Source organism: Ostrea edulis, chromosome 1, assembly GCF_947568905.1.
Source record: "Ostrea edulis chromosome 1, xbOstEdul1.1, whole genome shotgun sequence".
Taxonomy (NCBI): domain Eukaryota; kingdom Metazoa; phylum Mollusca; class Bivalvia; order Ostreida; family Ostreidae; genus Ostrea; species Ostrea edulis.
Window position 1 is genome coordinate 59,334,839 of NC_079164.1, and position 27,084 is coordinate 59,361,922.

The following is a 27,084-nucleotide window of genomic DNA, read 5'->3' on the forward strand; positions in this document are numbered from 1 at the left end:
CATCAGTTTCCGTTTCACAAATTGAGACAGTTAAAAGCGATATTTCCATTAAATACATTTACGACGAAAGCTGGGAAAGAGAATTTTTAGACGAACACAACACAAACTTGACGAACGCACATGATGTATTACTCGAAGACGGCGATGATGTAGAGGAAATCGACAATCTACCAACAGAAAAGTGCGCGAACAAATCCCAGATTTTTATACTGTTTAATAAATATTGAAACTTTTTCAAAAGAACACGACGACAAAACACTGGCATTTATATTTTCACATTTTGAATTCTTTTGTGATATAATAAAACATAAGCAATCATTACACACGTATGCATAATAGACAGCGAATACAAGGGAAGCAACTCTGAGACTCGTACTTTTCAACATTCTGCACTCCTGACTCTGTGTAAACCGGCCAATTTCTTTGGAACCACACACAGCCAGTTTAGACAGATTATACTGTACATATTACGTACATGTATATGTATTACATATACATTACGGTTTTCAATCTCCTTTTTACAAATGTATGAATATTCTTATTAACCTGGAGAACTGACTCTCTATTGTAGAATAAACCTCGAATTTAATCACTGCTATAATATACAGGTGTTCTACTATACAACTGAATTTTTATCAACTCGTACATCAGATAACAACATACATAATAGACAAGTTGCACGTATATTAGACGTGCAGACACTACATATCACTTCCAGGAATTTACATATATCACATAATATTTTTCTATTTTGTGAATTAAACAACCTATCAAATTTGAGAGCATTTGGGTTTTGATGATAGTAACTGAGATATCCTAATCAGTCTTTTCCTACAATTAGTAATTGAGTTGTCTTTATATTTCAATAAATAATGATACTTGTCACCTAGTTCACAGTAACACAAAGCACCGGTTCTACCATCATCTGGCAGATTTTGCCATTGTTTGGTTTTAATCAGTAATTTGTGATTTGTTGTTCTATATCTACATAGTGATTTGGAAATTTCATAGGTAACAGTCCCTGAAACATTCTACTTTTCCATTTTTCCGTTCGCTCTCCGTTCGTTCTCCGTGTGTTCACCGTTCGTTCTCTGTGTGTTCACCGTGCGCTCTCCGTGTGTTCACCGTGCGCTCTCCGTTCGTTCTCTGTGTGTTCACCGTGCGCTCTCCGTGTGTTCACCGTTCGTTCTCTGTGTGTTCACCGTGCGCTCTCCGTTCGTTCTCCGTGTGTTCACCGTTCGTTCTCTGTGTGTTCACCATGCGCTCTCTGTTCGTTCTCTGTGTGTTCACCGTGCACTCTCCGTTCGTTCTCTGTGTGTTCACCGTGCGCTCTCTGTTCGTTCTCTGTGTGTTCACCGTGCACTCTCCGTTCGTTCTCTGTGTGTTCACCGTTCGTTCTCTGTGTATTCACCGTTCGTTCTCTGTGTGTTCACTGCACTCTCCGTTCGTTCTCTGTGTGTTCACCGTGCGCTCTCCGTTCGTTCTCTGTGTATTCACCGTTCGTTCTCTGTGTGTTCACCGTGAGCTCTCCATTCGTTCTCTGTGTGTTCACCGTGCGCTCTCTGTTTACAGTTTTGCGCTCACTGTGTGTTCACCGTTCACTGTCATTCGGAACACCAAAGTCAAAGGATTGATTGGTTAAAAAATGGGAGAAGTGCTGAATGAGAGAAAAACGTAAGAACCTGCAGTTATTAGTCCAACCCTTATACACGTAGCAAAGAATGAGTGCTGCAATATTTAGTCAAGTTTTTCCCTTAAGCCCCCCCCCCCCCCCCCCCCACACACACACTTAGTTTACAAAAAAAAGATTTGTGCCCAAATGTCAAACCGATTTGACAAATATTTCTGATTATTTTATGCATATACTTATGAAAGACATTGTCAATAAATGTATTTACTCTTTCCCAAATTTGAAACTTTTGTATCATTTGTCTTTAATATAAAGATGTAATTTTTCTCATACATTTCTGCCTCACATGTAATAGACAAACAGTTTTATGCACATCAAAAATAAACAAATATTGCATGGACAATCTTATTGGAAATTCATGATGACACTATTTATTTTGTACGTACATTAATTCTAGGATTATTTCCTCAGGTCGATATACTATACATGTATTTGCAATAAAGTGAATTACGTAAAATCTATGTGCCGGTAATAAACCTTTTATGCTATTTAGAAAGCATTTAAGTGTCAACATGAGGTACCCGTGTTGTGTGTTTAATGCATTTATCTTGACTCCTTTCGTGGATTTTTTAAATTACAATTATGTACTCATAAATTTGGAAGTCATCTTCTTCCCGTCCACTGAAGTATTTTCGCACTTTAATGTACATGCATGTACACCTGTAAATTCTTGGCACTAATTACTAGACTATTTGTTTTTCACATACAATTGTTTATACTCGTGTATTAAGAAATTAGATACTATGTATCTTTAGTTTAAATGTAATTACATGTAGTATACCAAGATGACGCACCAATATTCATGATTTATGAAAACATCAAGAATTCTAAATATTATAAAATGTATGTTTCTATTTTTCATCATGAATACATGTATTTGTTTATGTAATACTGTAAGCAATGTACATGTATATAAGAATTTTTTTTCTGTGCATGATTGCTGCGTGCATTGATGTGAAATTTACAACCATTTCATGAGAAATAATACATCCAGTACTTGCACAAAAATGAACAGATGTATTCATATAATTATATATTCGCTACCTGATTATAAAGTAAGTACAATCCAAGGAAAAAATCTGAAATATACCCAATGAATAGACCATTTTGCGTTTACTGTGCGTTCACCAAATTGCGTTCAGCGTTTGCTCTGCGTGCGTTCACCATGGGCTTACCATTCACTCTGGGTGCGTTCACTGTTGGCTCTGCTGCATTCACCGTTCGCTCTGCGTGTGTTCACTGTTTAAGTGGGAAAGTAGAACATTCCAGGGACTGTATTTCTCAAAACGTAATATTATCCTTTATAACACAGAAGTTTGGCACTCTTCTTAAATCACTGAACAGAATTTCATGTAACTTTGTATTTAATATGAACATGCTGTGTAGATGTGTATATTCACAGGGAATTCTGATTTGATTTTTTTTCTTAAGTGGAGTTTGGCCAAAATATATACTACTTGGTGCAACTTGCGAGAAACCGGTTTTCAAGCTATTTGTATAATTAAAGTATTTCTGTTCTAATGTTTTACACAATTTACATTCGTTAACAATTTTACATATGACTTGAGTGATGCCATCTATATTTACATTGGTGGAAATTGTACTAGCATAAGAATTTTGTTGTATTTTAATCATAGCATTGTCATTCATTGTGTGTAGCATTGCTATTCATTGTGTGTAGCATTGTCATTCATTGTGTGTAGCATTGTCATTCATTGTGTGTAGCATTGCTATTCATTGTGTGTAGCATGGTCATTCATTGTGTGTAGCATGGTCATTCATTGTGTGTAGCATTGCTATTCATTGTGTGTAGCATTGTCATTCATTGTGTGTAGCATTGTCATTCATTGTGTGTAGCATTGTCATTCATTGTGTGTAGCATTGCTATTCATTGTGTGTAGCATTGTCATTCATTGTGTGTAGCATTGTCATTCATTGTGTGTAGCATTGTCATTCATTGTGTGTAGCATTGCCATTCATTGTGTGTAGCGTGGTCATTCATTGTGTGTAGCATTGTCATTCATTGTGTGTAGCGTGGTCATTCATTATGTGTAGCATTGTCATTGTGTGTAACATTGTCATTATGTGTAGCATTGTCATTCATTGTGTGTAGCATTGTCATTCATTATGTGTAGCATTGTCATTCATTGTGTGTAGCATTGCTATTCATTGTGTGTAGCATGGTCATTCATTGTGTGTAGCATTGTCATTCATTGTGTGTAGCATTGTCATTCATTGTGTGTAGCATTGCTATTCATTGTGTGTAGCATGGTCATTCATTGTGTGTAGCATTGTCATTCATTGTGTGTAGCATTGTCATTCATTGTGTATAGCATTGTCATTCATTGTGTGTAGCATTGTCATTCATTATGTGTAGCATTGCTATTCATTGTGTGTAGCATGGTCATTCATTGTGTGTAGCATTGTCATTCATTATGTATAGCATTGTCATTCATTGTGTGTAGCATTGTCATTCATTATGTGTAGCATTGCTATTCATTGTGTGTAGCATTGTCATTCATTGTGTGTAGCATTGTCATTCATTGTGTGTAGCATTGTCATTCATTGTGTGTAGCATTGTCATTCATTATGTGTAGCATTGCTATTCATTGTGTGTAGCATTGCTATTCATTGTGTGTAGCATTGTCATTCATTATGTGTAGCATTGTCATTCATTGTGTGTAGCATTGCTATTCATTGTGTGTAGCGTGGTCATTCATTGTGTGTAGCATTGTCATTCATTGTGTGTAGCATTGTCATTCATTGTGTGTAGCATTGCTATTCATTGTGTGTAGCATTGTCATTCATTGTGTGTAGCATTGTCATTCATTGTGTGTAGCATTGCTATTCATTGTGTGTAGCATTGTCATTCATTGTGTGTAGCATTGCTATTCATTATGTGTAGCGTGGTCATTCATTGTGGGGGCATAGGATATGTGAACTTACTCCCTTTTTTTTCATTCTTCTAGGTTTGGTTTTCAAGAATTTAAGAATGCAGTCAAAAGAAAATACTTACAAGATGAAAACCAAAGGTAACTATTCACGGTCATCTGAGTCACTCGGGTGACCTATTGCTTTTTGTCTAGGTCCATTTAACATTAAATGATTGCATGTACATTGAACTTCTTGATAATTATTCTCCTCCAATTCTTTTCAAATTTGGTATGAAGCATTTTTTTGGAAGAGGGGAATATAAATTTTAGAACACCTGCACCTCCAGTGCCGTAGTGGCTGGGTGGAAACTTTTGAAAATTGACCAGTTTTCAAAAATCTAATGTCTACAACCACACATCTGCAAGAAATGCATAGTCATATAAAGCAGGAAGGCCTCTACCAAAACTATAGATTTCGTGATCCCTGGGATAGAGGTTCTGACTCCAGGGCAGGGTCAATCTTGGCATATTGATAGTGTTTATGTGTAAAACAAAATAACATCTTTAATGCTATGAATACTAAATTCAGCTAAATAGATATTTAGAAAGAGCAGGTATCACTTTACCTTAATTGTAAATCTAATCACAGGGTTTAAGTGATTTTGGTACAAGGGAGAGGCCAAAAAAGAAAATGATTGTGATTAAATGTGTGCATTAACAATTGAACATGTTTTGATTACATGATTTTGAATAACGACAGTTGGGTTATAAGTATAAAACAAGAATTGTCTGAATTGGGATTAACATATTTATTTATGGGAAGAATCGGGAAGTGTCAGAATACATACAAAGTAATTGAACAAAAATTGTTAGATATATATAAGCAAAATATTTTTTCATCTTTTGTAAATTCACCAAAATGTTTATTATATCAACACCTTATTGATAATTTTTGTCTACAGTTCTATCTTAAAAAACCGATTGATCCCAATGGAAAGAAATATATATAACAAAATTTCGGACGTCTTCACACTCTTTGAACATTGAGAAGGGCAGGCATAAAAATATTTCAAGAAGTAATAGAATATTGTACATTTTGTAACCTAAATGAGTTAGAAGACGAATTTAATTTTATTTTAGAATGTCCTTTTTATAACGGTTTAAAAATTAAATATATCAAAAAATTTTATTACAAGAAACCCAGTGTCTAGCTTCAAATTAGTAAAACTTCTTGGTATAAATAATACAAAAGAACTCAATAATTTAGGAAAGTTCCTACAACAGGCTACAAAGTTTTGATCTTCGTGTAACTTATGAATTCTGTACTTGCTACGACATATTATTCATGTGTATTGTTATATGTATGTTGAAATGCATTGATTTTATATCCTCAAAATTGTATTTGTTTGTCTACTCACCCTCTACTATCTTATTTGTATATATTTGTAAATATTTTGTATTTATAACCGATGAGCTGTATAGCTTAGGGAAATAAAGAATCTGAATCTGAATCTAACTTCTTTTTTAGCTCACCTGAGCTGAAAGCTCAAGTGGGCTTTTCTGATTGCTTTTTGTCCGTCGTCTGTCCGTCTGTCTGTCTGTCCGTCTGTCTGTTAAACATTTACATTTTCAACTTCTTCTCCAAAACCACTGGGCCAATTTTAACCAATGTTGGCACAAATCATCCTTGGGTGAAGGGGATTCAAAATTGTTCAAATGAGGGCCAACCTCCTTATCCAAGGGGAGATAATAACAAATCAGTAAAAATACACTGAAATTTTTTAAAAATCTTCTTCTCCAGAACCAGTAAGCCAATTTCATTCAAACTTAATGCAAATCATCCTTAGTTGAAGGGAATTCAAAATTGTTCAAATTAAGGGCCAGGTTCTCTTCAAAGGGGAGATAATCACAAAAGTGTAAAAATAGGGTGGGGTCATTTAAAAATCTTCTTCTCATGAACCACTGTACCAGTATAGTTGAAATTTACGTGGAAGTTTGCTGACATAATGGAAATTCAAGTTTGTTCATATCATGGCCCCCAGGGGTCGGATGGCGCCACAATAGGGGAAACCATATTTTATATGTGTTTATATAGGAAAAATCTTTTAAAATCTTCTTCTCAAGAACCATTGAGCCAGAAGAGTTCAAATTTACATGGAAGCTTCCTGACATAATGCAGATTCAAGTTTGTTCATATCATGGCCCCTGGGGGTCGGGTGGGGCCACACTAGGGGAAACCATATTTTATATGTGTGTATATAGGAAAAATCTTTAAAAATCTTCTTCTCAAGAACCATTGAGCCAGAAGAGTTCAAATTTACATGAAAGCTTTATGACATAGTGCAGATTCAGATTTGTTCATATCATAGCCCCCAGGGGCCGGGTGGGGCCACACTAAGTGAAATCATATTTTATATGTGTTTATATAGGAAAAATCTTTAAAAATCTTCTCAAGAACCATTGAGCCAGATGAGTTCAAATTTACATGGAAGCTTCCTGACATAATGCAGATTCAAGTTGTTCATATCATGGCCCCCAGGGATCGGGTGGGGCCACAATAGGGGAAACCATATTTTATATGTGTTTATATAGGAAAAATCTTTTAAAATCTTCTTCTCAAGAACCATTGAGCCAGAAGAGTTCAACTTTACATGGAAGCTTCCTGACATAATGCAGATTCAAGTTTGTTCATATCATGGCCCCTGGGGGTCGGGTGGGGCCACACTAGGGGAAACCACATTTTATATGTATTTATATAGGAAAAATCTTCTTCTCAAGAACCATTGAGCCAGAAGAGTTCAAATTTACATCGAAGTTTCCTGTCATAGTTCAGATTCAAGTTTGAAGCTTTATGACATAGTTCAAATTCAAGTTTTAGGATGATTCATTTGATATGTAGCCTGAAATAAAATCAAATCTTAGGGCCACTGAACTCTGAGAACTTTCCCATCATGTCATATAGCGCGTGACCAGAAATGAAAGACCAAATATAAATAAGCCTTTTTGTTTCCACAGAAACTAAACTGGAGAATCCAATTATTTTTCTTCAAGTTGTGGTGAATCGAAGAACGATGGAGGGTGTCAAATACCTTGTGCTCTTTTCTCCAAGATGGCAAATTAAAGAGACTTTAAACTTTTCACAATACTTCATTGCCATTTGTAGATTTACATATTATCATGACAGGATGATCCAATTATTTTTCTATGAGTTATGGTGGATGCAAAAGGAACGGTGAATGTAAAACAATTTGTGAATGCTTCTCCTACAAATGGCTCATGGAATACTGCATAAATTTGAAACTTTTTATATACAATCATGATTATTCAACAAGGCATTTTCTTATGACATTGGTCATTAAATCTTCCTGTACGCACAAAGTGCAGTTCATAATGTCTTTGTTACAGCTGTAAGTTTTCTCCAGTTATGCTGTGCATTAAGGGTATGAGACTTAACTTGGAGCACGTTCAATTTGTAAAGTTGGGAAGACATTTGTTTTTATTAAAAACACTCTAATTAATTACAGCATCGGTCTGTGAACTTGTTGACATGTGTAATACCCAATTACTTGTCGTCATCTCTGTCTGTTACACTTTTAAATTCCAGAAACACTGGACTAAACTTGAATAAAATTCTTGGGTAAAGGGGATTTAAAAATTGTTAAAATGCTCCTTATACAATGGAAGATAACGCAAATCGGAGAAAATACAAAATAAAGTTAGTTAAATCATGAAATGGGGATACAGAGCGGGAAAAAAAAACCCCAACATTTAATTTACATGGAAGCTTTCTGATATAGAGCACAATAAAGTTTGTGAAAATGATGGCCATAAAAGTGTGGTCACAATAGGGCAAACCATATTTACATGTCTTTGAATAGAAAATAATCTTTAAAATTTAATTTTTGTATCAAGAACCACTGGGCCACAAAGTTTGAACTTGCATAGAAGATACCTGACATAATGCAAAATCACGTGTGTAACAGTCATGACACCTGGAGCTCAGATGCAGACATTATCAAAGAAACTATTTTTACATTGGTTTTAACTGTATTATGAAAACCTTTTTCCTTAAGAACCTCTGAGCCAGAAGTATTTCAATGTACTTGAACCTCCCCAACATAGTGCAGAATCAAGTTTCTTAAAATCTGACATGGCTCCTGAAAAGTTAATGGAATAACAATGGGAAATTCATTTTCCATGTGTTAAAGTGACTCAGGTGAGCGATGTGGCCCATGGGCCTCTTGTGATAACTACCCTTCCCATTCTTATCAAATTTGGTATTGAGCATCTTTGGGGCAAGGGAGACATGAATTATAAATTTCAGGACTACTGCACACCTGGGGCCTTAGGGGAGGGGCAAAAACTTCCAAACATTTACCAATTTTCAAAAATCTCCTCTGTAACTGCACGTGTGTAAGAAAAACTAATTACGCAGTCATGTAGAGCAGGAAGGCCTCTACTAAAATTGTAAATTTCATGATCCCTGAGGAAGAGGGCAGATCCAACTTTGGCATATAGTGTGTATGTGTAAAACATTTGAATAACATAATCTTAATGCTATTGATACTAAATGAAAACTAAATGGGTGTTTAGAAGGAGCAGGTAGTCCTTCACCAAAATTGTAAAATTTATTATCCTAGGGTTAGGGGTTTTGGGGTCAAAATGGTTATAGTGATTAAATGTCTCATTTGAAAGACTTAATTCTTTTTTAATTTTGAAGATAATATATAAAAACTAAATGCATATTAAGGAAAAAACAGAAAAAGATTACTAAAACTGTAATTTCACAACCCATGCAGGGTTTTGACTCTGGGGCATGTCCAGATCAGACATATATGGAGCGCCAAATTAACATAAACTCAAATAATTGAAGATATCTTGATGCGCGCAACAGTTGAATTAAAGATCTCTTCAAATAATTAATGATATCTTCAATTCTGAATAATTGCGTGCATTTATTGAATTGATGATAGCATTAATTCTTCAGCTGAATTGATGCGCGCTTCAATTGAATTAATGATCTCTTCAAATGAATTGATGATATCAACAATTGAATTGATGCGCGCTACAATTCAATTGAAGAGAGCAATGATTGATATAATGGGCGCATTAAATCAATTGATGAGAGCAATGATTTAATTGATGCGTGCATTAATTCATTTGATGAGAGCAATAATTGATTTAATGCGCGCATTAATTCAATTATTGCTCTCTTCAATTGAAAAAATGATATCTTTAATTCATTTGAAGAGAGCAATAATTCTTTTAGAGAGAGCAACTATATAATTAAAGATATCTTCAATTCAACATATCCACAATTGAATTAATGATATCTTTCAATTTCTTTGAATTGTTGCTCTCTTTAAAAGAATTGATGCGCGCATTAATTCCTTATACAAAAGCATTGTAAATGATTTAAAGATATCTTCAACTGAATTAAAGAGATCATCAAATTATTTATACCGAGCTCTAAATTAATTATTGCGAGCAATATTTCTACTAAATTGATGCTCTCATCAAATGAATTGAAGAGAGCAATAATTGAATTAATGTGCGCATCAAATCTATTATTGCTCTCATTAATTGAATTAATGCGCACATCAATTGAATTGAAGAGAGCAATAATTGAATTAATGCGCGCATTAAATCAATTATTGCTCTCATTAATTCAATTGATGCGTGCATTAATTCAATTGATGAGAGCAATAATTGAATTGAAGCATGCATTAATTCATTTGATGAGAGCAATAATTGATTTAATGTGCGCATTAATTCAATTAAAGAGAGCAATAATTGAATTGATGATATCTTCAAATAATTAAAGATATCTTCAATTATTTGAGTTTATGTTAATTTGGCGCTCCATAGACATATAGCTTTTATTTCATGTAAAGTCTTTCATCAATATTGGCAGTTAATTTCAGGGGCATTTGCTTTTTAAAAGCACTGCTGCTGAATATTAGAATTTAGCTTAGATATTCAGAACAGGGAAGTTATTTTAGATTTCATATCCCTTGAGAGTAGTGATACTATTATTATAGCTTTTGTAATCTTTGGGCTAGTGATACCTTTAACTAATACTCAGGTGACCAATAAGGCCTGTGGGCCTCTTGTAATAGATAAAGCCTGAAAATGAAAGGATTCTGGGTACTACATTGTATTAACTGTGTTGTCTCTGTATCATTAACTTTCTTATAATTTCACAGGAAAAAATATGTGCAATGCATAGCACATTATTTTGAAGATCAAAAGCAGGTAAGAAATTTATCTAATCTAAAATGGAAAATAATACAAATGTATACAGGTATAATTATACTTTATCATGATCTGAATTTCTATTGTGTTTTGGATTGTACATGCACTTCGCCTGGTAGTATTGGAAATTGTATATTGTGTGCACCGGCTGCATGCATGCCATGGATATGAATAAGCAATCGATGAAGTACAGACCCAGCTGAAGTGTACTACTACACCACTTGCACAGAACATTACAAAACAATTTTTGCACGGAATGGTGAATGGTTTGCATGTACACATTTTTATAAACTTGTATGGCAACAGATAAAATGATTAATAAAAGCTTCTTGTCAGGCAAATCGGGCGGGGAAGGGTGGTGCATCGAGACATGGTATTAGCCAGTCGATAAGAACCTGTCACCTTGGATAAGAAGGAACAATTCAATACAAAAAGAAATAATCAAAATGATTGATATTGATTTAGAAATTAATAAAATATATAAATGAATAAATAAAACAAATAATGACTAACTACAGCAATGATCAACAGATTCTTCAATTACATATATGTATGTGAGTTTGCGAGCAGATCTAACATTTCATTTTAATTAGATTGTTGTATTTGCCTCAATTTTAAACCTAAAGAAAACTGCATCCATTTATGAGAAACAAAAATTAATATATATATATATATATACGGTGTGACTGTTGGACCGAGCGAAGCATGATATGGTCATTGGCGTGTCCCAAGTGATAGTCATAATTCTGTTCAGTATGGTAAATTACAATTCATTTAAAAATATGTATTATTTATGAAATTCCCTTTGCGCTAAACGCCCAGTATCAAAGGGGGATATCTATGAGGATAATTACAGGATCCTCCTATTCCTTTAACGCGGAGAATATAGCACCAGCCGACGTAAACCGTGCATAGTGACGTCAGATGTACCCCCGACTTTTTTCTTCGTTTTTCAAACCAAACAATTATAAACAATAATTCATTTCAAAATATAAATTATTTATGAAATTTTCCTTGCACTAAACTCCCAATAACATCTAAATATTAAATGGGGATATACGAGTATAACAGTTCTACAGGATCCGCCTATTCATTTAAAGTGGGGAGTATAACGCCAGCCGACGTAAATCATGCATTGTGACGTCACATTTAGCCTCGACGTTTTTCTCTTTCAAATCAAACAATTATAAACAACAATACACCCCGTTTGCAATTTAAAAGACAGTTAAAACAAAACAAAATTAACCAATAAATTCAAAGTGGTAAAAAGTAAGCGTAAATATATCGTATATTTTTATTTAAAGAAACTCATGAACTCGTTCATCTATTTAGTCGTATTACTGTTTTTCTATTTGATGATTGGCTAAAGACTGTAACAATAATAACCATACCATTTATTTTTAACAAACTGGATGTTTGAATTACAAATTGCACGTTAGTCTTGTATTTTTGGCATTCAAAATTAAAACACGAATGACTGTAGAAGCAACTATTAAATGAACAAAGTATAATGGCGGCGCCCATATGGATCACAAAATTTTCAGTGAACGTATATAGAGATTATCTGTATTCATTTGCAGATTTTCTCATTTTTATTTTACTTATACATGTTACCATTAGAGCCTTGCTTCGCGGACGGGCCTTTGGCCCGTCCGAGCTTTGCTCGTTATAAACACATGGGAGCCAACAATTTTCATACTTTCTGTACAAATGCTAATTTCAAATACCCGGATTAGCTACCTCTATTTTGGTAATTAAAAAAAACAACAAACTAACCTTGGAATTTGCGTAGAATATACAAATTATACACAGGTCGATCTTTGCATTATGAAGACAGTGCTGATAAAGAATTTTGATAAAAAAATTTAATATAACTTGATCAAAGAAGTGTAACAAGACAAATTATTCCTATATTTTAAAAAAACTATCGAGGGCAGAGATACATGTATATCATGTCCCTGCAATTGCTGGAGAATGCCAAGAGTCTTAAAATTACTTCAAGAGCTACGAATATATCTGATTTTGTTCTGCCTGATGGTTTTAAAGTAACTGTTTTGTTTTGATAATTTGCAGATTATCATTTTTGAAAGTCCGTCTTAGAGAAATTTTGAAATAATTGCTTGAATTCCCAACAATGTCCACATGTCTTAGATCCCATGCCGAAATGACTTGCACGGTCTATAAGTTTCTAAGGGCGTAGTTTGAACGGTCTGCACGTTTCTATGGGCGTGGCTTGATCATGTATGGAATGATCCTTACACAAAATGGTTTGCATGGAATGCTGAACGGTCTGCACAGAACAGTAAACACTTTGCTTGGAACGATGAACGCTTTGCACGGAAAGAAATGAAACGCTTTGGAGGTGTAGTAGCACATTTCAGGGTCTGTAAGTGCATTGTATTTTGGATCACCTGTATGGAGCACCAAATTAACATAAACTCACCTGAGCCGAAGGCTCAAAATTTGTCTGTTGTCTGTCATTGGCATCGGTGTCGGCGTAAACTTTTCACATCTTCATCTTCTTCTCAAGAACCACTGGGTCAATTTCAACCAAACTTGGCACAAGGAATCCTTGGGTAAAGGGCTTTCAAGTTTGTTCAGATGAAGGGCCATGCCCCCTTCAAAGGGGGAGATGATCAGAAAAATGCAAAAATAGGGTTGGGTCATTTAAAAATTTTCTTCTTAAGAACCACTTGGCCAGAGGAACTGAAATTTACATGAAAGCTTCCTGACATAGTGGAGATTCAAGTTATAGCTCAAATAATGGCCCCCGGGGGTAGGTTGGGGCCACAATAGGGAATCAAAGTTTTACATACAAATATATAGGGAAAATCTTTAAAAATCTTCTCAAGAACCACTGGGCCAGGAAAGTAGAACTTTACATGAAAGCATCCTGACATTTTGCAGATTCAAGATTGTTCAAATTATGGCCCCCAGGGGTAGGATGGGGTCACAATAGTGGATCAAAGTTTTACATACAAATATAATTATACGAAAAATCTTTGAAAATCTTCTTCTCAAGAACCACTGTGCCAGAGGAGTTAAGATTTACATGAAAGCTTACTAAAGTTTCCCTCCATCATGAGTTTTAATAAATTTTACATACTAATTATATAGAGAAAATCTTTAAAAATCTTCTTATCAAGAACCATTAGGACAAAGAAGTTTACATTTACATGAAAGCTTCCTGACATAGTGCAGATTCAAGTTTGTAAAAATCATGGCCTCCAGGGTTAAGTTGGGGCCACAATAGGGACCAAAGTTTTACATGCAAATATATATGGAAAATCTTTAGATATGGGCCAAGGTGACTCAGGTGAGCGATGTGGCCCATGGGCCACTTGTTTGAAAATACCATCAATTCATTTTATGCGCAACAATTCAGTTCTCTTCAAATAATTAATAATATCTTCAAATCTAAATTATTGTGAGCATTAGATGAATTGTTTATAGCATTCTGCTGAATTGATGCACCCTATGATTGAGTGTTACCGTCTTCATATAAATTGATGATATCAACAATTGAATGGAAATCATTGGCACACTTCTAATTTTGGCGCAAAAGGTCACTTGTGCCAAAGGTGCTAAATTTCATAGAGCACCAAGATTTCTAGTTTTACAGTATTAAAACTCTGGAAGGGCTACATTATTGAAACAAGGAAAAATATGATCTCAAAGAATTAAAGAGATTATAAGAGTCAAATCAAATTGAATTAAAAGGGTTGAATATACAAGTGATGATACCCCAATTGAAACTCCTCGAATGTCTCGCGCACTCGATATAGATCTTGGATGTAATACGATGGCATCCATGAGCGAATTTGATGCATTGCTGTGACGCCACAATTGACAATGCATCAAATTCGCTCATGGATGCCATCGTATTACATCCGAGATCTATGTCGAGTGCGCGAGACATTCGTGGAGTTCCGATTGGATGATACCCTAGTAATTCAAAAAGGACACTGTAAGCGAAGGCCCTCATCTAGAACAAAACTGACCAGTCTATAAAATACATCGTAAATTGCTTACTTAATTGCTTGAACATAACATCTGGATTCTCTTCAGAACAGCTACATGTACATCAACTCCCTGTCAACTGTTGTAAACTTATGGCATAATTCAATGGCAACTGGCCTGGTGAAATACAATTTGCAATCCTCGTACGATTCGCTACACATCACACAAACCTCGGATGTGATTGGTGTAGGGATATGCTCCGCTATACATCACACAAACCTCGGATGTGATTGGTGTAGGGATATGCTTCACTACACATCACACAAACCTCGGATGTGATTGGTGTAGGGATATGCTCCGCTACACATCACATAAACCTCGGATGTGATTGGTGTAGGGATATGCTCCACTACACATCACACAAATCTCAGATGTGATTGGTGTAGGGATATGCTCCACTACACATCACACAAATCTCAGATGTGATTGGTCTAGGGATATGTTCCGCTACACATCACACAAATCTCAGATGTGATTGGTCTAGGGATATGTTCCGCTACACATCACACAAACCTCGGATGTGATTGGTGTAGGGGTATGCTTCGCTATACATCACACAAACCTCGGATGTGATTGGTGTAGGGATATGCTCCACTACACATCACACAAATCTCAGATGTGATTGGTCTAGGGATATGTTCCGCTACACATCACACAAACCTCGGATGTGATTGGTGTAGGGATATGCTTCGCTACACATCACACAAACCTCGGATGTGATTGGTGTAGGGATATGCTCGGCTATACATCACACAAACCTTGGATGTGATTGGTGTAGGGATATGCTTCGCTACACATCACACAAACCTCGGATGTGATTGGTGTAGGGATATGCTCGGCTATACATCACACAAACCTTGGATGTGATTGGTGTAGGGATATGCACCGATTTGTTACATTTCTTCACTGGAACTACCTGTTTACTCTTTTCCACTCTGTGTTTAAAGATGGCTACAAACAATTTTTCCACCGTGCTGCAGTTTGCAAAGGAATGCTTTGGCATACACATAGGGAATAAATATCTTCTCATTTGTTATATGCAACCATTAATGTTATTTGACCGTCGCATAAGCAGAGCCGGTAAAATGGATGTTTGCGACCGTTAAGTCAGCATTAACAAATGAGAAGATAGTTATTCCCATTCTACTGCAATTTTGCTTGATGTTTACATATTATTTTAATGAGTTTTGCTTTTGTTTTATGAAGTACATTTAGTCCTAGTCACAATATTTATGCTTGATGTTATACTTTCATGTCATTGTGTGATGAAGTCACAATCGAATTTCAAAGCTTTCCATCCCAATAGTGCTTGTTTAACTGTCTCAAACCTGAGTCAATCAAAATGCAGATTACTAAACAGTTGCATTAGAATTTCATAAGACCAACAAATACAGACATTTAACTGCTTCCATGCTTTCCATTTTAAAACTGTTTGAGAACTATTTTGTTTTGATCACATGCATGAAAATCCTCAATATGGAGTCAATCTGAACACGTCCGAGGTCAGTGTACGAGGTGCAATATGAGGTACGAGCTATGCAAGGAGTTCTGAGTGCAATATCAATTTTGGAGGGCTTCGATGCTACCTGCTGCATATAAGAGAATACACACCCAATATTTTTAGATCACCTGAGCAAACTCAGGTGACCTATTACAATTGGTTGCCGTGGGTTGTGCATTAACAACTGAACATTTTTAACTTCTTCTTGATAACTACTGTTCCAATTCTTTTCAAATTTGGTATGAAGCATCCATGGGACAAGGGGGACATGAATCGTAAATTTCAGGACTCCTGCATCGCTGGGGCCCTAGGGGTGGGGCAAAAACTGCCCAAAATTGACCAATTTTCAAAAATCTTCTTCTTTAGAAGCAAATTTGTTTAAGAAAAACTAAATGCATAATGCTGTAGAGCAGGAATGCGTCTACCAAAATTGTAAATTTCATGATTCTCGGGTTAGGGGTTTTGACCCCAGGGTGGGGCCAAACTCCGTATATAGTGTTTATGTGTAAAACGTTTAATTAACATATTCTTTAGTGCTATTGATACTAAATTGAAACTAAATAAATATTTAGAAGGAGTAAGTAGTCCTTTACCAAAATTGTAAATTGCATGATCCTAGGAGTAAGGGTTTGGTTTCAGGGTGGTGTCAAAATTATAATAATGATTTGAAGGACTTACTGTAAACATACTTTTTTCCACGGGTTCATAAGTCCGCGGAATCACAATTTCTGTTTATTCTGCGGGTAGAAAATTGGGCGGATTTCTTAGATTGCCACTTAATGTCTTTCATTTACTTTAAGTATGCTGGGATAAATTTCCGCGGAAAATTTGTGACTGTGTACATAGCGTAAATTAATACCGCACGGAAAAAAGTACTATTCTACAGTATTTAAACTTGCTGATGCTCTATAAAATCTAAATGCATACTTAGGAATAGCAGAAAAGGATGTGCAAAAAAATGGTGAATTTTACAACCCAGGGTTTTGATTCTAGGATGGGTCCAGATTAGTCATATGTTTTTAAAATGTTAATACACATATTATATTATGTACAGACTTTCATCAATGTATGCTCTTTTGAGGGCATTGAAGTTTTAAGAACACATCTTATTTTATACTGTTGCTAAACATTAGAATTAAATAAGCTTAGATATTCAGAACAGGAAATTTTTCTAAATTTCATAGCCCTTGGGAGTAGTGATACTTTTCACTAGTACATGTACTCAGGTCACCGATAAGGCCTGTGGGCCTCTTTTTAATTTGTGAATTATGAACCAAGATCTCGATTTACGGTGCATGGTTTTGTAAAGTCTTTTGAAGATTGCATATTTGGACAAAATGCTAATCTGTAAATCATGAATGATGAAAGGAAAGGTGAATTACCATGTAATCTCAATTGATAAATTGTCATACAATTCAGTATTAGGAGTTTTAGAATCATGTTGTAATACTTTGATACAGGTTGATGTATCATACAAAAATTATTGTCTATAGTCAGAGACATATAATTATATGTCTATGCCTCAGGATTTTAGTAGAATTATGTCTCCCCTCCTTCAGGGGAAGACATATTGTTTTTATATTTTCTGTCCGTTCGTCTGTCTGTCACAAAATCTTGTGAACGCTTCTCCTCCTATATGGCTTTTCAGATAGACTTGGAACTCTGTACAATTCTTCCTTGCCATTTGTAGATGTGCATATTGGTGGGACAGGAGGATCCAATTATTTTCCTAAAAGTTATAGTGGATCTAAGAGGGATGGAGGATTTTAAAATAGCTTGTGAACGCTTCTCCTCCTATATGGCCTATCTGATAGACTTGAAATTTTGTACAATACATCAATGCCATTTGTGGATGTACATATTGCTGGGACAGGAGGATCCAATTTCTGGTCCTTAAAGTTATAGTGGATCTGAGGGGTGGAGGGTGTAAAATAGTTTATGAGCACTTCTCTTATGTGGCTCATCAGAATTCATAATGTCTATATTCCTGCTCCTTCAGATGAGACCGCAAAAGCCGAGGCCCCGTGACACAGCAGGTGTGGCACGATAAAGATCCCTCCCTGCTCAATGGCCGTAAGCGCCGAGCATAGTCCTAAATTTTGCAGCCCTTTACCGGCAATGGTGAAGTCTCCATATGAGTGAAAAATTCTCGAGAGGGATGTTAAACAATATTCAATCAATCAATCAATCTTGTTCATGCTTTCTCCTCCATGCCATGCAGTACATTAAGGGGAGGGAGATGTATTCAAGACCCACTAGGCCAGAATAGTTGAAATTTATATGAATGCTTCCTGAAATACTTTACATTCCAATTTGCTGAAATCATACCCCCCTTCCCCCCCCCCCCCCCTTGAGTGTAGGGTGGGGCTACAATAGGGATCAAAGTTTTCAATGGTGATATATAGGTTAAAGATTTAAAGATTTTCAAGAACAGCAGGGCCATGATTTATCATATTAAAACAGTCTCCTCATTAGATCCGCTATTGCAGCATTTGTATTGTGGCATCAAAACATAAGACTGTGATGTCACATCTACATGTGTATCATCATGCCCCAGCTATGATTGATATTACATTTTGTTATTTGTTAAGCCTACTATGGCATACGTAAGTTTATGATCTGAAGTCAGCGAGATGTGACTTTACGAGATAAAAAAGATTATGGGAGTTTTATTTTAAATTGACATTGAAAAGCCATTGGATGTGGGTGCAGACTCGAATTTTCTGTGGCCATTATGTTCTCTATACAGAGAATGAAAATTGCTTGATTATGATTAAATAGTAATTCTTCATAAGTATACTCACTATAGCCATGTTATACTGTCTGATGCAAAGATGTACTGGATATTTCCAAACTTTTCATTTTCAAAACAATGCACGAGCCCTGTTTATGTTTACATATTACATGACTCAGCTATCAACATGGCGTCAAAGTTGACAGTTTTGGAGAAAAGAGCTTTTACAAAGAAAATTTTCAGTTCTTGCTTCTTTGTGCTTGCTCCCTAAATTGATTAATTTATGTCGAGATATGACATACTGTTTAGAAATCTTGGTGTTCTAACAAACATCCGCACATGGTTTACAAGCATTTATTTACAATCCCATGAGATGTACATTTGTCTCACTCTAGATATAAATTAACAATTTGTTTACAAACATGATTTAGGGAACCAGGTTATGTATACATGCACACATGCATCTTGTGTAAAAAGATATTTAATCCACATATTTATAAAAGATCTTTATTTTTATAACAAAACACTGTTGATTTCAATCGATCAAAAATCGTGTCCACACCCCTTTAATGATACAATTTTCAGTACATTTTAACGTTTTGTAGTAAAACCTGACTATCCAGATCTGGAACGCCTTCCTGATTTTATAACTATACAAAATAACATGCAAAAATTAGATTCCAACAGAAAATTGTCTGAAAAGTGAAGCAACTGGATTACTGAATCCCTACTGTGCATATATATTATGCTCTCAAATCGCCATTGAATTTAGTAAGGAGAATGCACCTGAAATGTCCTATTTAATAATCGCATACCACAATTTGTTTTTCAGAAACTTCCCAAACTGTTCTCAGAACATAACAATGAGTTAGCAAGAATATCTTCAGAACTGCCATTTGCATATCACTTCCTACAAGACACAGAAAAATTAGCAGAAACTTTAACTAATTTGCCAGTGTTGTCTCACTTGATCAAGTAAGTTTCCTAAGAAATTGAAAATTTATTTCAACATGATACAATAATTAATCAACCTGTATGAACAATAAACTGTGAAATTTAAAAAACCCAAACAACAAACCTTTAAACAACATTAAAACACTAGTAATCAAGAGTTTCTTTACAGCCAAAAAAATTTAATCAATTGTTTCTCAGGCCAAAATTTTCAAATTTTGATGAGACAGGCAGGTAATTTTTTTATACTTTGATATGGCATGAGTTAGGCAAAAAAAAAAAAAAATTAATCAATAGTTTCTGAGGCACCGTCAAATTGGTTGAAAAGGTATCGCATGGAATTTTTTCTTCTTTAAAGAAGTAACTCTTAATATGTTATAGATTTTTATGTAAAGCATTCAGAAGGTTTTAATAAAATTGTAAGTATATATTTTTGATTAAATAATAATTGAATGTATTTAAGAATAATAGTATACACTTAATTGTCAATCTCTCACCAAAGGGCGTATTATGCTACGCTACAACACCTCTGTCAACGTCTAAATGTCAAGATTCTTGGCAAAACTTAGTTTTACCTATTGCATCTTAAATAATAATTTTACAAGTTTTGGTTTTGAGGTTCAACAAAACAACGAATTCCATGATTATTCTAGTATTATTGAATGAATGAATATTTATATAAACGTACAGTGTACCTTTTAATTCACTCAGGTTTCAGTACAGTTTGATATGCTAAGATAGTTTTAAATTTAGTACATTTTGATATACTACATGTATTTAGACGTTGACAGAGGTATTAGTGGAGCGTAGCGGGAATGATAACTCTGGGTAGAGATTGCTTAATAGTAAGAAATGTGAAGCTATTTTTTAAAATAAAACTTCCATTGCTTACTCTATATAAACACTTGTACATGAGAAGTTAAATTAACTCATGCTACAGTAAAAATCTGCCTCCCTCATCAAAATTTCAAATTTTAGGTCTGAGAAACTATCTATCAATTTTTTTTGCCTTGTCATTTCTTTTTATGTTGACTGTAGCATGAGTTACCTTTTCTTTCTCATAGATAGAATAAGTAATGGAATTTTTATTTTGTAAAAAATAGCTTCACATTACCTTACTATTAAGTGTATACTATTATTCTTAAACACTTGCACGTAAATAAGTATGCATTCAGTAATTATTTGATAAAAAAGATACCATTTTATTAAAACCTTTTGAAAGTTTTACATATTTATAACTTACACAAGAGTTACCTCATGTACATAGATAAACAAATATGAATTGAAAAAAAATATCCATGCGGTACCTTTTCAATGAAATGATGCCTGAGAAAATGGTGCCTGACAGTTTCAAGTGCCTGAAAACTATTGATTAATTTTATTTGGCCAAATCCAAATTGTTTTTATTTACCTGTTTTTCTAGTCAAAAGCAGTACATAACAGAACTGTATGACTTGTGGGAATTTACCAGTTATACCTGGAGCAGAATTACGGAAAAGTATTTTGCGGCAGTGGATTTGCAAATAGCAGATGTGTACATTCTGAAAGAAGAGGAGGGGAAACTTGATCAACAGAAACCTGGACTTTTGGTTGGTTTAGGACTTTTGGAAATGAATGTGTATTTGAAAAGTTTGTTAAAACTATTCATTTTGATTTTAGGGTCAAATGTCAAAAATATTGGAGTGATACATTAAAGTTATTTTTGACTGAAAGTTAAAGGTCTTTTGATCAAGGTTGATGCTGATGTACACATATGAAATGACCATACTTGGGTTTGGGGTCAGTATGTCAAAGGTCAAGATTACAAGGATTTTTGTGATATCTTAGGAGTGGTGGAGTTATTTGTCCCATCAGCACACTGTGCACCGGGTAATTGTTACAGTAAATTGATTTATTGATTATCAGTTTGACAGAATAAGAAATCAAACACAAATTTTGCTAAAAGCTTATGTTAATATTGAAGAGATGTTTTCAAAGGAACTTGATGTTCCTTGCCATAATGTTCTGGAACTACTGATTTTTCTAGTGACTCAATAACAATTAAATGCACTTTCCTTTCCCAAAATGGTAATTACATTTAATAATCATAAATTTCTTGGTGTTCTGAAATCTAAAGTGACAAATAATTTTTTTATCCTCTTGTGACTGTTCATGGGGGAGGGATGTAGTATCATGCCTGTTTGTTTTAACATTTGTTTGTGAAACTTATATCAATGAGAAACATGAAATTTTGAATTTTGTTGACCTTTTTTCAAAAGAGTTATGGACCTTGGACTTAGCAATTTCATATATTTGACAGTTTTTAGGTCACCTGAGTTTACTCAGGTGACCTATTGCAATTGGTTATCATCCGTTGCCATGCGACATGCGTTAACAATTAAACATTTTTAACTTCTTGATAACTACCAGTCCAATTCTTTTCAAATTTGGTATGAAGCATCTTTGGGGCAAAGGGGACATCAATTGTAAATTTCAGGACTTCAGCACCCCTGGAGCCCTAGGGGCGTGGGCAAAAACTGCCCAAAATTGACCAATTTTAAAAAATCTTCTTAAGAAACGCACATGTGTAAGAAAAACTAAATTATATGCATAGTGATGTAGAGCAGGAAGGCCTCTACAAAAATTGTAATTTTCATGATCCCTGGGGATTGACTGGGGAGGTTCTGACCCCAGGGTGGGGCCAAACTTAGTATATAGTGTTTATGTGTAAAACACTTAAATAACATCTTTAGTGCTATTAATACTAAATTGAAACTAAATGTGTAGTGTTTATTAATACTAAATTAAAACTAAATAGATATTTAGAAAGAACATATAGTCCTTTACCAAACTTGTTTTGATGACTCCAGGGGTAGGGGTTTTGGTATCAGGGTGGGGCCAAAATGGTCAGTTATTAAATGTGTGAACAATAGATATTTTTAACTTCTTGATAACTGTCATTCCAATTCTTTTCAAATTTGGTATGAAACATCTTTGGTCTTTGGGACATGGGGGACATAAATTGTAAATTTCAGGATTCCTGCACCCCTGGGGCTGTAGGGGTGGGACAAAAACTTCCCCAAATTTACATACAAATATATAGGGAAAATCTTTAAAAGTCTTCTTCTCAAGAACCACTGGGCCATAAGAGTGGATATTTACCTGAAAGCTTCCTGATATAAAGTAGATTCAAGTTTGTTCAATTCATGGCTCCCGGGGGTAAGATGGGGCCACAATAGTGGATCAAAGTTTTGGATAGAAATTTATAAGGAAAATCTTTAAAAATCTCTTCTCAAGAGCCACATGCACTAGACCAGAAAAGTTACATGAAAGCTTCCTAACATAGTGCAGATTCAAGTTTGTGAAAACCATGGCCCCCGGGTGTATGGCGGGGCCACAATAGGGGATCAAAGATTTACATACAAATATAGGGAAAATCTTCTCAAGAACCATTGGGTTAGAGAAGTTTACATTTACATGAAAGCTTCCTGACATAGTGCAGATTCAAGTTTGTTAACATCATGACCCCCAGGGGTAGGATGGGGCCACAATAGGGGATCAAAGTTTTACATATGAATATATAGGGAAAATCTTTGAAAATCTTCTTCTCAAGAACCACCGGGCCAGAAAAGTTTCCTTTATGTGAAAGCTAATTATGACATAGTGCAGATTCAAGTTTGTAAAAATCATGGCCCCCGGGGTTAGGTTGGGGCCACAATAGGGATCAAAGTTTTACATTTGAATATGTAAGGAAAATCTTTAAATATGGGCCAAGGTAACTCAGGTGAGTGATGTGGGCCATGGACCTCTTATTTTGAAAGAGTTGTGAACCAGAACCAAGCAAATAATGCCATAAAGTGGAACCCTTTTGTGATGGTTGACATTACAATGATATATAGCTTGACTTATTAGGGTCCACCTTATGGTGTGAGCCCCGCCTATAATAATCACATTGTGTGAGCCCCGCCTATAATAATCACATTGTGTGAGCCCCGCCTATAATAATCACAGATTGTCTGTCCATCCATTCTGTCCCTTAATTAGTCTGTGATCAGGACTTTATATGACACATGATAATTGTAGTTTCTTGGGAAGATTTCATAAATTTGATATACATGTACATGCATAATACATTGGTTTTGTCGTTACAGAATTTTGGGAGTTAGATTAAGACAACTTCTGTGGCATGCAATAACTTCCCAATGAGAATATTTTCATAGAATTTAAAGATAATGCTGAATTGGATTATGGAAAGGAAGAACTCTTTTGATTTACAGGGTTTTAATTGTCATGACAGATCCTTATGAGACTAAGAATTTTTTAATACATGTATTTATTACAGGGCCCTTTCTGACTTGTCAGTTTTCTAGTCAAAGAAAAAATTCCAAAACACCACTGATGCAAAAACTTTGAGTACATTTGCATGATACCCAATTTCATTTACACATGAAGGGATGCTGTCTTGCACGAAGATTGTGGATTCTTTTTTATTTTAAAAATCAACAGATAAGGTCTAAGAGAGCAAAATGCCATAACATGATAAATGACTACTTTGCAGAGCCCTTGATAAGAATCATGGCTCAGCCTTTATATTATTACTTGTGCTGGGTAAATTTATAAAATTTCTTTTGATGTAGAATCCTCATCTGTAACGTGTGGTGTTACACCTGTGTATGTGTTGAGTTTTATAATCCTCATCTGTAACGTGTGGTGTTACACCTGTGTATGTGTCGAGTTTTATCATTTTCTCTGTAGGTTATAGATGATCTGTGGAACATTTTCTCCTTGCTGAATTACGTGCACTACTTTGATGGATGTGAGAAAGTTTTATGGCGGATATTAGACATTAATGAGAAAACAGTGGGTATAGTATACTAGTGTCCTTAAGCAATATAAGCTGTCATTAGTGGTAATTATTACCCAATCTACTATATAAATTGATATTACGTATTTTTTTTCTATTTTCCAACTTAATAAATCAGCAGAGAAAGGTACACACAATGAGCAGGGGTGAACAGTTCATCACGTGACTTACTATTACCCGATCACGTGACAAACTGTTTCCCGGTCACGTAACGAACTGTTTCCCGGTCATGTGACAAACTATTGCCCGATTAGCAGTATACAATTATTTCATGCCTACTCGGGGAAACAGTCAAGACTATTGTCCCGAGGTAGTGGCGAAGACCCAGGAAACTGTTGTCAGAGGCCGTAGGCCGAGGACACCAGTTTCCCGGGTATTCACCACTATACCGAGGGGCAATAGTTTTGACTGTTTCTCTAGTAGGCATGAAATAATTGTTTTATTACCTAATCTGCTAATCGGGCAATAATTTATCACTTGACCGGGAAACAGTTCTTCATGTGACTGAGAAACAGTTCGTCACGTGATCGGATAATAGTAAGTCACGTGATGAACTATTTCACCCCTGCTCATTTTGTGTACCTTTCTCTGCTGATTAAAGTTGGAAAACAGAAAAAAATATGTAATATCAATTCATATAGTAGATTAGGTAATAAATTAGATAATAAAACAATTATTTCATGCCTACTAGAGAAACAGTCAAAACTATTGCCCCTTAGTTTTTTGCATGTTTGTGCACTACCAGTCAAGTGCATGACATGAACCCTCTGATTTGGTATTCTTGTGTTGATTTTAGTGCAAATCAGTTGACAAAGCAAAGAATTTGAGGAGAGAAAGAGCTTTATATCACATAGCAACAACATACCACAACAACAGCAAGCTGCAGAAGAGTATAGAAATGCATCTACAGGTTTTGGAGATTCGAAAAATGTGAGACAAGTGCCACTATGTGTGTCAGACTTATATTTATGTATATATAGTGTATTTACAGAGATTTCGCCTTTTTATTTGTTCACTTGAATACGAGTTTAACATTTTACTTCTTTTCAAGAACCACTGGGCCACTTCAGCCAAGCTTGGCACAAAGTGTCCTTGGATATATATATTCAAATAAAGGCCCCACTTACAAAGGGAGATAATTATGAAATAATAATTTCAGGTGGGTTGTTTATAGGCATAGTTTGTCTTTGGGCCTTGGTGGAGCCTCAAAAAGTGTTTAGAAATATCTGGGAGACTTCTTTAAATTAAAGTCTTTCTTTGAAGAACCACAAGGATTGAAATGTAAACCTGATATGCAACCATTGTTATGTATTGTTTGCAGTCTGTATTGTTTGTTCACTAGCTCCATGACTGCGGGGCTACAGTAAGATTCAATGTTATATAGAAATATGTATTAGGAAAATTCTTTTTCCAAAGAATTGCAAGAGTACAATATTTCAAATTGATTTGTACATGTATGCAAGCATCATAGTGTGGAATCAGGTTTGTACACAAGATGACTGTTGGAGTCTTTGCAGTGCTACAGAAGGAGAAGTGTATTGAGAAATTCTTCAAAAACTCTTCTCAAGAAGCACAAGGGCCCCAGTATAGTTATAGAAAACCTCCTCATGTAGTGTAGATTCACATTGTTCACACCCTGACCCCGGGGCTCAGAGCATAGTCATGTTTAGAGGTTCAATGTTTTACATAGGGATATAAACTATATACATATGTAGGGAAATTCTTTGAAAATCTTTCCAAGAACCACACGGGTAGAATATGTCAAGTTCATAGTGAGTGGGAAAAGACAAGTGCACAGGTGAATGAATTGACCCATAGTTTTTCTTCCTAATGCATTATAATTTGATTTTGCCCCTTTCATGCACCCCACTCAGTTTTGCTTTTTCAGAGCTATCTTTATAACTGATATTGATTATAAAATTTATTTATTAACAGTGATTATAAAATGGAAGAAATCATTATTAATTATAGAGTAAAACATGTTACAATAAACACAATTGTGACGAATTCAAGCTTACAGAGAAGTGATTTTTATTCCCTGTAGTTTTAAAATATATTATGAACTCATCAGATATAACGAATTACGTTTACACCGAATCAAAATTGTTCGTCACCAGTACTTTGGTATAAACATGTTTGACTGTATCCAAGTTTTGTAGAATTTGATATGGCCTAGCTGATCCAGAGGAATGGGAAGTGCAACTGTTTTGTTTACTT

At 35.1% G+C, this 27,084-nt stretch overlaps 1 protein-coding gene across 2 annotated transcripts in view; it reads left to right on the forward strand.

Moving 5' to 3' along the window:
- The window catches only part of LOC125649463 (TPR repeat-containing protein DDB_G0287407-like), a 116,196-nt gene that overhangs the window by 25,897 nt on the left and 63,215 nt on the right, over nt 1-27,084 (forward strand). For both annotated transcript variants that reach the window (XR_007360708.2, XM_048877014.2), the window contains exons 13-18: nt 4,660-4,722; nt 10,770-10,818; nt 19,906-20,048; nt 21,448-21,613; nt 24,759-24,863; nt 25,664-25,797. Coding sequence is in view for 1 of the 2 variants with exons in the window: in XM_048877014.2 (XP_048732971.2) it covers nt 4,660-4,722; nt 10,770-10,818; nt 19,906-20,048; nt 21,448-21,613; nt 24,759-24,863; nt 25,664-25,797 (660 nt within the window). In the remaining variant the exon portion in view is untranslated. The remainder of the gene's footprint in view (nt 1-4,659; nt 4,723-10,769; nt 10,819-19,905; nt 20,049-21,447; nt 21,614-24,758; nt 24,864-25,663; nt 25,798-27,084) is intronic.